General features: G+C 47.2%; 1 protein-coding gene across 1 annotated transcript; it reads left to right on the top strand.

Annotated features, from left to right (window-relative positions):
• The first annotated feature begins 1,205 nt into the window (after positions 1-1,205).
• Positions 1,206-10,176, top strand: LOC123358362 (natural killer cell receptor 2B4-like). Its single transcript, XM_045000923.1, has 6 exons — positions 1,206-1,530; positions 1,621-1,917; positions 6,191-6,301; positions 7,129-7,202; positions 9,371-9,436; positions 10,171-10,176. The coding sequence occupies exons 1-6, from the start codon at positions 1,221-1,223 to the stop codon at positions 10,174-10,176; spliced, it is 864 nt and encodes a 287-aa protein (XP_044856858.1). The 5' UTR covers positions 1,206-1,220.
• The last annotated feature ends 6,456 nt before the right edge of the window (positions 10,177-16,632 follow it).

The raw sequence follows: 16,632 nt of genomic DNA, 5'->3' as shown, positions 1-16,632 counted from the left end.
TCCTTGCGCTTCGGGGCAGGGGACAGCAACTCACAGAGTTCAAGGAAAGTGCCCTTACGCATCCTGAAGTTTCGCAGCCACTGTGATTCATCCCAGACCTGCAGCACTAGGCGGTCCCACCAGTCAGTGCTTGTTTCCCGGGCCCAGAATCGCCGTTCGACAGCATGAACATGACCCATTGCCACCATGATCTCCACGGCGCGGGATCCCGTGCTTTCTGAGAGGTCTGTGCCACTCTGAGACTTCATGTCCTCACCGTGCTGCCGGAGTCTCCTCGCCCGATTTCTCAGCAGCTGACTGTGGAAGAGGTGGACGATAAGGTGCGAGGAGTTGACAATGGCCATAAGTGCAGCGATGATCGCAGCGGGCTCCATGCTCGCAGTGCTGTGGCGTCCGCGCTGTCACTCACCAGAAAAGTGCGCGAACTGATTTCCCGCCGGCGCTTTCAGGGAGGGAGGGCGGGAGAGACGGTTGAATGACGACAGTTACCCAAAACCACCCTCGACACATTTTTTCCCCCAGCAGGCATTGGGGGCTCTACCCAGAATTCCAATGGGCAGCGGGGACTGCGGGAACTGTGGGATAGCTGCCCACAGTGCACCGCTTCCAATGTCGACGCTTGCCCCGTTAGTGTGGACTCACAAAGTTGAAATACTGTCCTTAGTGTGGATACACACGTTCGAGTTTGTAATATCGGTTCCACAAATTCGATTTAAGTAGAATCGAACTTCTCTGGTAGTGTAGACATACCCTTAGAGACTAACAAATTTATTTCAGCATAAGCTTTCGTGGGCTAAAGGTCACTTCTTCCGATGCATAGAATGGAACACACAGACAGGAGATATTTATACATACAGAGAACATGAAAAGGTGGAAGTATGCATACCAACAGGAAGAGTCTAATCAATTGAGATGAGCTATCGTCAGCAGGAGGAAAAAAACTTTTGGAAGTGATAATTGAGATGGCCCATAGAAGGTGTGAGGAGTGTAATGACCCAACCATTCCCAGTCAGGGGAGCCTGGGGTGCAGCCACTCTGTTGTTTAATAGAGGACTCCAGGCTGATCAGCTCAGCACCTTTCACCAGCACTAAATTCCACCCACCTACACCAGGCCAGGAAGTGATCCTGTTTTATCCCACGTTTTCCTGACAAACTCGGGATCCAGTTAACCCTTCACTCACCTGCTCTTTGTATTTTTGAACCCCCAGGTTGCAAAGAAATGGAAGTGGCTGCAACTGCAGAGGAATCGGTTCAGTTACAGCCAGTGAAACTGCCGGAGCCTTGGGCAGAAATCACCTGGGAGGTGACACTAGACTCAGCAGAGAGGTATCGGATTGTAACATTTAATAAAGGGGAACCCGCTGACCTTGGGTCATCTCCACATTTTATCAACAGAGTAACTTTCCACCCTGAGAATCTCTCACTGCAGATTGATCCCGTTAAGAAGTCAGACGGTGGCCTCTATACCTTGAGAATTGACATTGGAGGAGGCCGTGGAGACATCACAAAGTTCCATGTCTCTGTGTTTGGTGAGTAGCAAAGATCACATTTTCCCCTAGTGTGTGTCACTGACGGCAGCTGCCTTCCTCAGCATCTCTCACCAGGGTCTCTCCTTTCAGACCGAGTGCGGCAGCCAAACCTCACGGTGCTCTCTGTCCACCCGGAGCTCGGCCAGTGCAACGTTACCCTGTCCTGCTCGGTGCCTGGCGCTGACAGAGTCACCTACAGCTGGTCCCGAAGCACGTCCCGGATCCCGTCTGAGAGGGACCATCAGCTCCCTGGGAGCCAATCCCTGCTGCACGTAGTGATTAATACAGACAGCAGTGACGTCTTCTACAGATGTAACGCTAGTAACCGAGCCAGCTGGGCCGCAGACACTGCAGATGTCAAACCATTGTGCGACTCCCCAGCCACAGGTAAATAGTCCTCAGTAGAATAAATGTTTGGATTTAGTGTCTTCTGCAACTTAGCATTTGCAATGCATGGGGCTCTGGGTCTAGGTTTCAGTGGTACTGGTGTGTTTCCAATACTCCGGCTCGTTCTCTGTTTGACTAATAGCTCTTATATAGCATGTTTCAGCTGGAAATCTCCAAGCACTTCACAAAAGAGGGCAGTAGCCTCACCCTTATCTTACAACTGGGAAAACTGAGGCACAGAGCAGTGTTGTGACTTGCCTACTGTCACACAGGGCAGAGGCAGCTGGGAAGTGAGGCAGGGATTGTGGGATAGGTAGAGCTCGCTGGGAAACATTTCTCCCCCCCACCCTGAACATGGGGAAAATTTACACAAAATAACAACAAAATTGTTTTAATCTAAATTTTCCACACAACATTTAGACTTTCCATCAACAAGTCAAAACCTGAACATTTTTGGCCAAAGCCCATGTTTTTTTATTTTTGTGGGTTTTTTTCCCCCACAAAATTCAAAATTTTCCACCAGAAGCAGATGCTCTTGATAAAAATATTTTATTTAAACAAAAAAAACCCAATTTTTGGTCAAAACACGTGTGAAGGACCACCACAAACCTCAGACTATCTTCTGTTCCCAGTGCAAGGGACACGCAGTCTGCACAGGTTTGCAAGTAAAACCACTGGCTAGGGAGTAGTGCTACTGAAAAGGATCTGGGGGTTACAGTGGATCACAAATTGAATGAGTCAATAATGTTGTGGAGGCCAAGAATTAATTAATAAAGGTTTGAAGGGATCTTAATGTATGTTAGCTAATTTAGCAGGAGTTAGGCTGTGATATGCTGTAAGATAATGTGGTACAGAGTGAATTGTGTGAAAAGTCATTACGACCTTGTAAACTGCAGTCTTGTTTTCTGTTCTAGTATTGAAGACAAATAAGATAGCGAATAGGCTTATGTATAAACAAATGCAAATGTTTTCCTTCAGTGTCTCCAGGATTGCTAGCCATTGTCTGTAACAAAGGTATAAATGATTGCTATGATTGTTTACTAATTGAGAGAGATCCGTCCGGGACAAGGGGCAACCCAGTTTCCTATGACACTCTCTCCCTCTTGTGATCACTAGAGAAAGTAATAAAGTATTTGATTTTGCTGTACCCAAACAAAAAGCGAGAACTTAGTTTTTCTTCGACAATGTGATGCAGTTACCAAAAGGGCTAATGTCTTTCTGGGGTGAATTAACAGGAGCATCATAGGTAAGACACCAGAGGTCATTGTCCCACTTTACCAAGCACTGGTGAGGCCTCAGCTGGAATCCTGTGTCCAGGTCTGGGCACCACATTTTAAGAAAGAGGGGGACAAACTGCAGAGGGTTCAGAGGAGAGCAACAAAAATGACAAAAGGTTTAAACAATCTGATCTGTGAGGAAAGATTAAATACACACTGGGCTTGTTTAGTCTTGAGAAAAGATGTGAGGCCTGACAGCCGTCTTTAAATATGTGCAGGGCTGTTATAAAGAGGACTGTGATCAATTGTTCTCCGTGATCATCGAAAGTAGCGCAAGAAGCAATGGGCTTAATCTGCAGCAAAAGAGGTTTAGGTTAGATATTAGGAGACACTTTCTAGCTCTAAGGATAGTTAAGCCCTGGAACAGGCTTCCAGGGAGGTTGTGAAATCCCCATCACTGGAGGTTTGTAAGCAGGGCCGGCTCCAGGCACCAACCGACCAAGCACGTGCTTGGGGCGGCACCTTGGGGAGGGGTGGCACTCTTTTTTTTTTTTTTGGTTCGTTAGGGCAGCGCTGGAGGGTTGGTTTTTTTTGTTTTGGCCGTGCGGCGCTCAGGGACGGGGCTTGGGGCAGCGCGGTGCTTGGGGGATTGGACTTCAGGTGGCATGGCGCTCGGAGGGGCGGGGACGTCGGGCAGCGCGGTGCTGGGGGGGGCGGGGGCTTGCACGGTATGGTGTTTGGAAGGGAGGGTTTGGCGCAGTGCTCTGGGGGGCTAAGGAGGGTTAAGCTGGTTCAGTAGTAGGAAGGGCGACCTCAGGAAACTAGTGGTGCTGTTCAAGGGAACAGACCTGCCATTATTTCTCTCGATTATGAGCTCTTCGGGGAGTGTCTCTTTGCTATAATTATAATTGAGGTAACACCTACAGAGCCCCAGTGGAACAAAGCAAAACAAAATTGAAATTTCCCTCCCAAATGAAATTTTAAAAGTTGCATCTTAGGTCGATCAAAACATTTCATTTCAGTCAGCTGAGGACATTGTGCCCTATTTGACCGTTTCAACTTTAAAAAAAATAATAGCAGAAATTTGTTTCAGAATGAAAAGCAGAACATTTCATTCTGAAAGTGACATGTTTTGACATCGGAGGAAAAATGAAGCATTTTGATAAAATTTCACTGAAATCTATGGTTTTTTTCCTTCAAAAAATGCCATTTTTTGGTGAAATCTTTTCAATGAAACATTTGTTACCCACTCTAGTCGCAAGCTGTCCTGGTCTGCACCCTCACTTGAAACTGGGGGGTTTCAAAGTGAGGACCAGCATGTATTCCGCCACCATGTCCTAGGTCTCACCCCCACTTGGAGCTGTTGGGTTCCAATGTGGGGACCTGACTTGGTTTCCCTCTAAACTAAAATCCTAGTTTAGATCTAGTAAGCTGCCACCACTCAATCAGGAAATGTGGATTGAGACACAGTCCTTCCCCAAAATCCTAGGGGATTCCAAGAGCCCCAAATCCATGGAGTTCTTACACCCAGGAGAAATAAACCATTCCCCCTGCTTCCTCCCCCCCTCCCTTTTCCTAGGAGAGATACCGGGATCTAACTACAGAGGGATACCTCCCCCTTCTCTTTCCCTGAGAATCCACCCAAGGAAAGACCAAACAAGTCCTTAATAGAAAAGAATTTATTAAAGAATAAAAAAGAAAATACAGAATCTCTATGAGCCCAAGCTGGACACTCATAGGGTCTAAGCTTATCAATCTCTGGAGAGAATCCCCCTCCCCCTTTCTCAGTAAAAGCAATATCAGCAAACAGGAATAAAGCATTTCCTTTAGCAAACACACAATTGCAAATATAGAAATCAAATCATAAGACTAATTCGCCTTTCTAATTAATACTCACTATTAATTAGTAGAAACTACTCCAGGAGAACTTGGAGACATGACTGTTCTCCCTTAGATCCAAAAAGAGTTCTCACAAAAAAACAGACAAAGGCTTCCCTCCACAGAGATTTGAAATTATCTCGTCTCTGATTGGTCCTCTGGTCAGGTGGTCACCAGGTACTACATGTTAACCCTTTCCAGGGAAAAGAGACCTTAACCCTGATCTGGTTATTTATGACACAAGCATTGTGGGTGATGTCCCTATAGAACTAGAAGTGAGAGAAAGAGAACTGATTGGCCAGCCAAACTGGCAATCACCCAGAGAAACAGGGGAGGGACTTCCTTTCTCTGCAATGGACTCTGGGTAGGAAAACCCTTTATAAAACTCCTGACTCCCGCTGAGCAAGAGAGTGAGAGTTGTAGGGCTGATGAGGAAATGTCACCTTATATAGAGGAACCTGGCCTGTATAAGCCATAGTAGGGAGTATTTTGGGTGAGTAAACAGACTGATGTCAAAAAGTCTATTTTGTTGGGGTTTTTTATTTAAAAATTTTGGTGGTTTTTTGTTTGTTTGTTTTATTTTTTGCTAAAAGTCTCTGAATTGGGTCCCAGTGATTAGATTGGACAGCCTTGCCGCTGCATTTGGCCAGTAGCATGCTAAGGATATGAGTAGTATGTGTATGAGCACATCTGTAGAAGGTGTTACAGATGGTTATAGGCCATAGGCTAGTGTTGCAAGCTCTTGTGATTTTGTTGCAGGTCTTACGACCTTAAGCATTTTCATTAAAGCTCCAACTCCTGGACTCAGGTGACAAGGTGAGACCCTCAGTTTTCTTTTTTTTTTTTTTTTTAAAGTAAGTTTCTAGCCATCAGTGGGTTTGGGAGACAAACCTGAAAATATGACCCAAGTGAACTCTAGAGGATTGGAAACCAGAGGGCAAATAAAAGAAAAAAACCAACATGGATTTTGTAACCCTAACTTATGATTTTATTGAATACCAGTGGTTGGCAATATTTTTCAGCAGTCTGTTGGGCTCTATGACAATTGATCTACTGCCCATTAACTAGCCCATCATAAAAATGCTATAAAGTAGGGTGGAGAATAAAGGTCAGGAAAGGCTTTGGCATTCTGCAGTGTAACGAGAGCTCGCTCGGCTTTTCACCTTTCTCTCTTACAGACTTTTTTCAGAAAGTCCCACTGTGGGCAATTGTTGCTGCAGGTCTGGGGCTGCTGCTTCTGCTCATGGCGCTTGCCCTCATCTTCCTCTGCAAGCATCGGAAAAAGCGAAGTAAGTGGTTAAAAAGAAGCTCAACCAGTAGAGAAACGTCACTTTCAGGTCATGAAAACCACTAAGGGCAGGTCTACACTAAGGGCGGGGGTCGAACTAGGGTACGCAAGTTCAGCTACGTGAATAGCGTAGCTGAACTCGAAGTACCCTAGTTCGAACTACTCACCCATCCAGACGCCGCGTGATCGAAGTCCGCGGCTCCGAGGTCGACTCCGCCACCGCCGTTTGCAGTGGTGGAGTACCGGAGTCGACCGGAGCGCGCGGGGAGTTCGAACTATCGCGTCTAGATTAGACGCGATAGTTCAAACTCCGAGAAGTCGAACTCACCGTGTCGACCCGGCAGGTAAGTGTAGACTAGCCCTAAGATGAGAGCCACATGCGAGAGCTGTCTATGCATCATCAGTCCTCCCTGCTGACACCTGTTACAGTGGAGGTCAGGCCAGATGGTCACACTGGACCTCTGACTCCATTTTGGACTGAAAATCTATGAATCAGACATGAGAAATTGGCCCAGTAAACCCATAGTAACCCCCTGAAACTGCCTCGTGTCTATAGATTTTTAAATGCTTGTCCTGATTTACTGCACTGCAGTCTGGAACCTGATGCTGCGGTAGGAGGCCAAGAGTCTTAGAGGAAATGCTAAGATCACTGGGACCAGGGTGGGTGGCTGGCTGGGAAGCATCAGGGCTGAGGGTGATCTGTTAGTGGCAAGCGGCCCACACCCTGTGCAACCCTGAGCAGAGGGCTTTGTCTGGGGTAACTTTCACCCTGAGACTGGGATGCGATGGGGTCTCTTGCACAAGTCGCTTTGTTCTGTCTCTTCAAAGGCTCCTCCAAAGACAGTGACTCGCCCTTCACCATCTATGAGGAAGTGGAGGGCTCCCGCTCCAGAGGAAATGCAGTGAGTCCTGAGGGAATCCCTTTGTTTTCCCCCTTTGTAGACAAGGCCAGGGCAGTATTGTTACAGCTCGCCCGGCTTAATGATGGCAAAGGCTGAAATCTATAGCAGAGAGTGAGTCTTGTGGAGCGCCGCCCTGCTTTTCCATAAAGAACGCTATCACTGACAGCCTTCCCACCCAGATCAGCTAGAAAACCGTCCCTAGGAACATGGGAATTGCAAGACTGGATCAGACCCAGGCCCCTCTGGTCCAGTATCACATCTGTGATAGTGACCAGCACCAGATGCCTCTGGAAGGGGGAAGAACCCTTCTCTAGGCAGGTGTGGCATAACCAGCTATCATGGAATGCCTCATTTTCACCCCTAATAGTCTGGGATTAGTTTAAGCCCTGAAGAATGAGGTTTTTATCCCTTCCAAAATTCTGTTTGCCTTAATTTTTATAACTCTGAATATCCTTGTTCTCCATATAAATGTCTCCCATCCCTCTTCGACTCTTACTCGCTTCTTGGCCTCAATGGCATCCTGTGGGAGTGAGTTCCACAGTCTAATTATGCGTTAACTGGAAAACTAGTTCCTTTTATTGGCTTTGAATTTGTCACCTTTCACTTTCATTGAGCGTCCCTGTCTCAACACAAGCACAAGGGGAAAACAGAGACTTCTGCGCTAATGCCCTGTAAAGCCCCATGTAATAATATGTAACTTAGCACTTCTGTTGCTGCTGTTTAGCTGTGGATCACAACATGCTTTATGAAGTCTGGTCAAGATCATTACCCCCATTTTATGGATGGGAAAACTGAGACACAAAGTGGGGGAAATGACTTGCTCAAGTTCAAAGCTGGGAGTGACACCTAAGTCTCCTGATTCCCACTCCAGTGCCATTTCCCCTGGGGTTTGGATGCAGTTGGGGTGACTATAATTTACCTGCCTAAATTCCCTCTGAAGTTTCAAATGCCACAGGCATTCTTTACTTCCCATCTAAACACTTGTGTTGCTGTGTAGCTGTTAAGCAGCTGCCATGTTCTACCCCAGAGGGGGCTGCCTTGCAGGGATGGGGGAAGTAAAACCCTGTGTGTAGTGTGTACATTGCTTTGCAGTCCTGCAGAATAGAAGTGCTATAGAAATACGCTTGTTGTAAGAGCTGAAATAAGAAATATATTTTCCAGACAGGTCAATGGAATGTCTAGCAGCATGCAGGATTCATTCATAACCACCTGCTGCCACCTTCTGGCCAGTTTTGAGCATAGCCACTCCCTTTCTGATTTCTGATCCCCCTGCTGCCCCCTGGAACTCATTTGGAGCTGCCGCCGTCTTAAAATACTTTCCCTGTATTCGTCTCGTCTTTCTTGTTTTGTTATGTTTCACTTCTCTGAGTTTCTTGGATAAGCGGAGCTAATGTCAGCTGAGCAATGGGTTTTTCATAATAAAAGTACAGATATTTAATGTATAAAAAGCAGCATAAAAATCAGAGGTGTAACACTTAGTTAATGTGTATATACACCACTGTCGTCTACTGACTGGAATCAGAACTCACCTGTGTGTCATAGGCCCTGTACTGCTCTGAGCTCTGTCCCTGCTGTTACTGAGACGTTCTGGGTGACCACAGATTTATCAGAGTGATTGCTGACGGCCTGACCAAATAAGCAAATGTGCTGCTGCCTTCCAAACAAGCTATCTGGAGGGCATGTTTGCCTGTGGAAAGGTTGTCATGACTGAGTGCCATGACTGGTCAGTTTTTAGTCTGCACCACTGTGGCCTATCCACACTGTATGTCTTGGCTTTGTGAGTTTAGCTTTAAGGAGAGATGGTATCCAATGGCTTATGAAACCCCAAAGAGATTAATTCTACTGCAATCTCACCATCCAATTATCTTGTATCTGTGTTTTAAAAAGCTAATCAATTTTTTTCGGCATGACTTCTTTGCAGTCCCCCAGCGCTGCTTGTCGTGCATGGGTCCATCATCCTGTAGCAACCTGATTCCGAGCTCATTGAAGTCGGTGGAATGGTTCCTGTTGATTTCATTGCACCTTGGATCTGGCCCCAAAGGGTGGTTGAATTTTATTCTCTCAGCAGTTGAGCCAGTGATTCTGACTGAAGAGACAGGAAGGAAATTAAATCCCTTATTTTTTCCCCATGACTAAGATAACCCAGTTGTTGTTTTCCCCCTGTACAGAATGGAAATGCCCAGAGCAGAATTGTAGGAAACACCATCTACGCTGAGATCAACTCCAACCCCCAAGTAAGTGCCCAGTGGTCCTCCCAACCCAGGTTCACTCTGCTGGTTTAAACCATAGGTTTTGTTTTACATCAAGCTACTCCATGGACAGGTGTATGGATGAAAGGAGTCACCTCTCAGGCCTGTGGGACCAGATCCTCTATTGGTGTAAATTGACATTGCTCCATTCCGGCACTTCGGCGGTGGGTCCCGGGGTGGGTCTTCGGCAGGTCTTCGACGGCGGGGGTCCTTCCACCCCAGGACCCGCCGCCAAAGTGCCAGGTCTTCGGCGGCAATTCGGCGGCGGGGGCCCCCTGCCGCCAAAGACCCCAGGCCCCCTGAATCCTCTGGGCGGCCCTGCACTCACCTAAATGTTCCTATCATAAAATATCCACAGCTGGTTTCTGTTCCTGTTCCTAGGGTTTCCACACCCCAAATCCCCGAAACACAATATTCTCAGTTCCCCGATAGCTCAGGGTTACTGTTGGGTAACTCACTTATGCTTAGGCCTCCAAGCCTTATGCTAACTACAAAAGGGAAATATCTTGCAGGTGTAGACCTATGGGTTCCTCACATCACTGCTCCATAAAATACCTTCACGATAGTTCTATATGAGACAGAGACTGGGATCTCCCTTGCTGCAGATTAAGCCTGTTACTACTTGCTCTACCTTCAGTGGACACGGAGAACCATTGACCCCGTCCTCTCTAACAGCCCTTAACAGAGTTGAAGACTTATCAGGTCCCTTCTTTTCTCAGGACTAATCCTGCCTAGTTTTGTTTTAACTTTTTATAGGTCAGGTTTTCTAAATCTCTTATCATTTTTGTCACTCTCCTCTGGACTTTCCCTCCAGCTTGTCCACATCTTTCCTAAAGTGCGGCACCAGAACTGGACACAATACTCCAGCTGAGGCCTCCCCAGTGCTGAACTGAGCGAGACCATTATCTCCTGTGTCTTACTTACAACATGCTGTTAACCAGGGCCGGCTCCAGACCCCAGCGCGCCAAGCGCGTGCGTGGGGCGGCATTTTGCCGGCAGGGCGGCAGCCGGCTCCGGCGGACCTTCCGCAGTCATGCCTGCGGGAGGTCCACCGGAGCCGCGGGACCAGCGGACCTCCCGCAGGCATGACTGCGGAGGGTCTGCTGGTCCCGCGGCTCCACTCGACCTCCCGCAGGCATGACTGCGGATGCTCCACCGCAGCCGCGGACCAGCGAACCCTCCGCAGCTGCGGGAGGTCCACTGGAGCTGCGGGACCAGCAGACTCCGCAGTCATGCGTGCGGGAGGTCCGCTGGTCCCGCGGCTCCGGTGCACCTCCCGCAGGCATGACTGCTTGGGGCGGCCAAATTCCTAGAGCCGCCCCTGCTGTTAACATGCCCCAGAATACTAACCCTTTTTTGAAGCTGCAGCACATAGGGTGGCTCGTATTCAATTTGTGATCCAGGGTAACCTCCAGATCCTCTTCAGCAGTTCTACCACCTCCCCATTTTATAGTTGTGCATTTGATTTCCGCTCCCTGCCACCTTCCTAACTGAAGTACTTTGCGCTTGGCTTTAGTGAATTTCACTTGTTGAATTCAGACCCATTCTCCAATTTCTCACAGTCGGTTTGAATTCTAATTCTGTCCTCCGCAGTGCTTGCAACTCCTCCCTGCTTGGTGTCATCTGCAGATTTTATAAGTACACTCTCCATTCCCTTATCCAAGCCACTAAGGAAAATATTGAATAGTAGCAGGCCCAGGACTGGCCCCTGTGCCCCCACCCCCCAGATACATTCTCCCATTCTGACAGCGAACCATTGATAACCTTCAATCCATAACGCTTTTGCTCTGTTCAAGTTCTAATCTAACTGTAACTCTTTCCTCACATTACAATATAACTCTTGTGACTCAATATAACTCAATATAACTCTATAACTCTTTCCTCACATTACAGTAACTGTAAGGGCCAGGCAGTTACAAGTACAGCTGCCATCTGGTGCATGAGCCCACTGTCCTCGCATGAGCTCTGCTCTGTGCAGGACTCAAGAGGACTACGGGGAGCAGGTGTCCCCAGGAGCAGGCAGCAACTCTGGGTTTATGGCTTTGCTACCAGGCCCAGCTCGCAGCAAGATGCTCCGTAACCAAGCACTGATGGGGTGTAACAGGCTGACATGGCAGGAAGAGCCAACATGACGTCATCACAGTAACCGCCCTGTATCTATTGGGTTTCGTCATCAGTAGTGCAAGTAGGGTGGTACTCTCCAGTACACAATATTGGCAAGAGATTTTTAGGGGATACAAGGTACCAGAAAGAGTTGGGGCTAGCCTCCCACCCCCGTTTCCTTAAAGGAGCAGAACAGGGCTAGGGAGGGCATTCATTCTTTATATAGCTTTAACAGCACAATGCATATGCTAACAAACTTACACAAGGGCTTTGTTTAAGTTTGTTAGCATATGTATTGTGCTTTAAATTGGTCAGGAGTCCTCAAGGGGGCGGGGGGGGGGCGGGACGGACGGGGACAGAAGGTGTTTAAACAGTGTTTTTTATTCCGTTTCTCCCCATTGGTCTGAATTATCCATGACATTCAAACTGCATCACATCAAGTCCAAATCATTAGAGGAATGCCTCTGCTTGCACTGACCAGAGGGTGTTTGGATTCTGATGTCAGCCCAGTTCTGCAGCCTGACAGGTATGAGGTGTTGTCCCTCGTGTACACAGAATTCTTCTTTGCAGCCAAATTAGTAATATGCATTTTGCTAACTGGAACTGGAGCAGCAAAACAAAGAAAACAAATGCCTCATTTTCCAGCTTTGTGGGTGAGAGAACTATAAGTGAAGATTATAATGCCGGACACGGACAGCCTTAAACTAGCTGCCTCAGGAATCTGCCAAGAACTTTGCTGAAACTATGTTCCTTACCTTAGCAACAGAGCTAAGACTTATCACACATCTGCACACCTTTATTCAAATGACGCTCCTTCTGATCTGACAGCTCCGGCATAGTCAGTTTCATCCAGAACAATTTACAAACTTCCTTAAGTAATCCTGTAACCCGTTAATCATTTGATCAATTCCACTGAAGACAATGGTACTATTTGCATGTCTATGGACCACTTTTGTGGTAAGAGTTTCAGGAGTTTATTCCGTTCCTATAAAGGAAGTTGAATCTCCCATTGAAGTGCAATGTTTGGGTACAATATCATAATGCAGTTTAGGATACAGTTCTGCTTCCAATTTGTCTTTTAATAAGTCATACATATGCTGGAATGGCTCCTCACCCAACTCCCATATTCCATCTAAACAGACTGAAATACTGGGGAAAGTGAGTAGTTAAGCATGTTGATGTTTGTATATACACACACCCATTTCATCACTGTACTGGAAAATATAACTGAACTTAATTTTCTATGGAATTTGAAGAAAGTTTAAACAGCCCCAATTGTTTTTTGTGTTAATCAGTGTGAATCTGAAAAAAATTACATGCCTTCTAAGAGAAAAGAATCAGTCCACACTTACTGGAGAAAAAAAAATTCCTTCCAACTGGGGTTCAGAAGAGTGCTACAAAATAATACATAACCTCATGAGCAGAGGGTGGAGAGGAGACCCTCCCACATTCTGACCAGCAAAATAATAAATAAAATATCAGAGGTTAGGTAATAATTGGAGATATACCAGTCTCCTAGAACAGGAAGGGACCTTGCAAGGTCATTGAGTCCAGCCCCCTGCCTTCACTAGCAGGACCAATTTTTGCCCCAGATCCCTAAGTGGCCTCCTCAAGGATTGAACTCACAACGTTGGGTTTAGCAGGCCATTGCTCAAACCACTGAGCTATCCTTTTAGGATTTGCAAACCTAACAACCTGTGTTATGCTTTAAACCACCTCAGCACCTACCAGGTTTATGAACATTAAGAAGTTAACTGCAAAGGAACACTGAAGCTGTTATAACTAGAATGGGAAGGGTAACAACCCTCCTGTATACAATACTATAAAATCCCTCCTGGGCAGAGGCACCAAAAGCCTTTTACCTGTAAAGGGTTAAGAAGCTAAGGTAACCTGGACGATACCTGACCCAAAGGACCAATAAGGGGACAAGATACTTTCAAATCTTGGGGGCGGGGGAGGGACTTTTGTTTGTGTGCTCTTTGTTTCGTGGGTTGTTTGCTCTTAGCACCAAGAGGGACTGGACATCAATCCATGTTCTCCAAATCTTTCTGCACAAGTCTCTCACATTTCAAACTTGTAAGTAACAGCCAGGCAAGGCGGGTTAGGTTTATCTTTGTTTTCTCAACTCGTAAATGTTCCTTTTGCTAGAAGGCTTACCTCTGGTTGCTGTAACTTTGAACCTAAGGCTAGAGGGGGTTCCTCTGGGCTCTTTAAATCCGATTACTCTGTAAAGTTATTTCCATCCTGATTTTACAGAGATAATTTTTACCTTTTCTTTTAATAAAACTCTTCTTTTAAGAACCTAATTGATTTTTTCATTGTTTTAAGATCCAAAGGTTTGGATCTGTGTTCACCAGGACTAATTGGTGAGGGGATATTCTCAAGCCTCCCCAGGAAAGGGGGTTAGGGACTTGGGAGATATTTGGGGAAAGGCAGAGTTCCAAGTGGCTCTCCATAAACATTTGGTTAAAATGTTTCGTGGTGGTGGTGTATTTTTAACCTAAGCTGGTAAATAAGCTTAGGGGGTCTTTCATGCGGGTCCCCACATCTGTACCCTAAAGTTCAGAGTGGGGAGGGAACCTTGACATGGTGGCAGATCAGTGGGATCATTGTTGAACCAAAAGCACAGCAGGATTTTTAAAAGGATTCTTGTTAGAGTTTTTTTTTTTCTTCTTCTCTGCCTGAAGGCAGAGGGGTCAAGTTACAGTAACAAAGGAATTTACAAGCTGGATTTTTTTCTTTCTTTCTAACTGTCAGGTATAGCTAGCTTAGACCCAGAAAGACTGAACACTGAATGCTGTGAAAGTCTCTGTTAACTAAGTAGCCCCTGAGCTGACTGCATCCCAGTTTCAGTGAACTGCAGAGGGGGTGTGACCCAGCACAAGAAAGCAGGAAAATGAGTACCAGTAGTGCCACTAATAAACTAAAGCTGGCCAGACTGGAAGCACAAGAGAACAAAAAGAATCATAAGAGACTGCTCGAATTAAAACAACTCAAGAAAGCCAACGAGGCTGCCCACAAGAGAGCTATGGAGGAGAAAGAAAAAGAGATGGAGGAGAGGGAAAGAGAGAGGAAGCATGAACTGGAGTTAGCGAGGGCAAGGGATAAGCAGGATATACCAGACAACCTTAGCAAACCCTCTCCAGGTACCGCTTCCCAGCCCAGAAAATTCCCTACCTACAAGGCAGGCGATGATACCGAGGCCTCCTTAGAAAATTTCGAAAGGGCCTGCCTTGGGTACAGCATCTCTGCAGACCAGTACATGGTAGACCTGAGGCCGCAGCTCAGTGGACCCTTAGCAGAGGTGGCAACTGAAATGCCTAAGGAACACACGAACAGTTATGAACTTTTTAAAAACAAGGCTAGAATCAGAATGGGGCTAACACCTGAGCATGCCCATCGGCGGTTCAGAGCTCTACGGTGGAAACCAGACGTGTCATTTACCCAACATGCCTACCACATTGTGAAAAATTGGGATGCCTGGATATCAGGAGCTAGTGTTAAATCTCCAGAAGAGATGCCCTTCCTAATGCAAATGGAGCAGTTTTTAGAGGGTTTTCCTGAGGAAATAGAAAGGTACATCCTAGATGGGAAGCCCAAAACTGTAACTGAGCGGGGGAGATTGGAGCCAAATGGGTGGAGGTGGCAGAAAAGAAAAAAACTAATAGCAGTTGGAGCAAATACCAGAAGGGGCAACCTGAAACAAAACCCTATCACTGGAGGCAACCCAAGGCCCCACCTACATCCCAAGGAAAGCCCCAGACACCTTATCGTCCCACCACACCCGTCTCCAGCAACCCACCTCGCCCCAGTGACCAGTCAGCTGGGCGATGTTTTAAATGTAATGAGCAGGGGCATATAAAGGCCAACTGCCCCAAGAACCCCAACCGACTGCAGTTCATTATACCGGAGTCACACCCAAGGTCCCCAGGCCCAGAGGCCTCCCAGGTACCCTCAGAGCGAAGGGAAACTGTGAGTGTGGGCGGGAAGAAGGTTACAGCATGGAGGGACACTGGAACACAAATGTCAGCTATCCACCTATCCTTAGTGGACCCCAAATTCATCAACCCAGAGGCCCAAGTGATGATTCAACCCTTCATGTCAAAATCTTCAAACTTGCCTACAGCGGAATTACCTGTCCAGTACAAGGGCTGGTCAGGAATGTGGACTGTTGCAGTCTGTGATGATTATCCCATCCCCACGCTGCTGGGGGAAGATTTGGCTAGCCAAGAGGGTGGGAATGGCCACCCGCAGCCAGGCTAAGCAAGCTTCCACACCCATCTCTGTTCCTGAGCCTTCCACCAGGGCCCCATCTGTGTTACCAGAGACCCAGACAGAGGTGGTGGAACCAGATCCCCTGACAATGACTGCAACAGCCGTAGTGGATCCAGTCCCAGAAACCCAGCCAAAGCCAGTCCCAGAACCGGAACTGACGAAGCAACCAGCACCAGAACGATTGCCAGCACTGAGTCCAGCACTTGCAAACCCATCTACAGCTTCAACGCCAGAGGGCACCACCGACCCTGCACTGGCAACAGTAGATAAACCTACACAAGAGGCTCAGCAGGAGCTGAAATAAAACGTGGTGCACCAGTGGAGAGCGGTTCACCATCAGTGGATACAGCTCCATCACCTGCATCGCTTCCAGAGGGACCAAGCCCAGGTCCACAATCCAGTGAGGAACTGATGTCTCCAGCATCAAGGGAACAGTTCCAGGTCGAACAGGAAGCAGGTGACAGCCTCCAGGGAGCTTGGACGTGGCTCGGAGCAACCCATCACCTCTCAGCTCCTCTAATCGATCCCGGTTTGTTGTAGAACAAGGACTTTTATACAAGGAAACTCTTTCTGGTGGGCATCAGGAAAATTGGCATCCTCAGAGACAGTTGGTAGTTCCAACTAAGTACCGGGTAAAGCTCTTGAGCTTAGCCTGTGATCATCCTAGTGGCCATGCTGGGGTGAACAGGACCAAAGACCATTTGGGGAGGTCATTCCACTGGGAGGGAATGGGCAAGGACGTTGCCAATTATGTCCAGACTTGTGAGGTGTGCCAAAGAGTTGGAAAACCCCAAGACCAGGCC

The sequence above is a fragment of the Mauremys mutica genome, unplaced genomic scaffold (genome assembly GCF_020497125.1).
Source record: "Mauremys mutica isolate MM-2020 ecotype Southern unplaced genomic scaffold, ASM2049712v1 Super-Scaffold_100046, whole genome shotgun sequence".
Lineage (NCBI taxonomy): Eukaryota > Metazoa > Chordata > Testudines > Geoemydidae > Mauremys > Mauremys mutica.
Note: the sequence above shows the minus strand (reverse complement) of the source record. Positions and strands in the feature narration are given on the sequence as shown.

Bases quoted from the DNA above. Each gene is read 5' to 3' on its own strand.
- LOC123358362 (XM_045000923.1), top strand. From the start codon at position 1,221: ATGGAAGTGGCTGCAACTGCAGAGGAATCGGTTCAGTTACAGCCAGTG. The intron at 1,918-6,190 runs GTAAATAGTCCT...TCTCTCTTACAG, and splicing joins GTGCGACTCCCCAGCCACAG to ACTTTTTTCAGAAAGTCCCA. The intron at 6,302-7,128 runs GTAAGTGGTTAA...GTCTCTTCAAAG, and splicing joins CAAGCATCGGAAAAAGCGAA to GCTCCTCCAAAGACAGTGAC.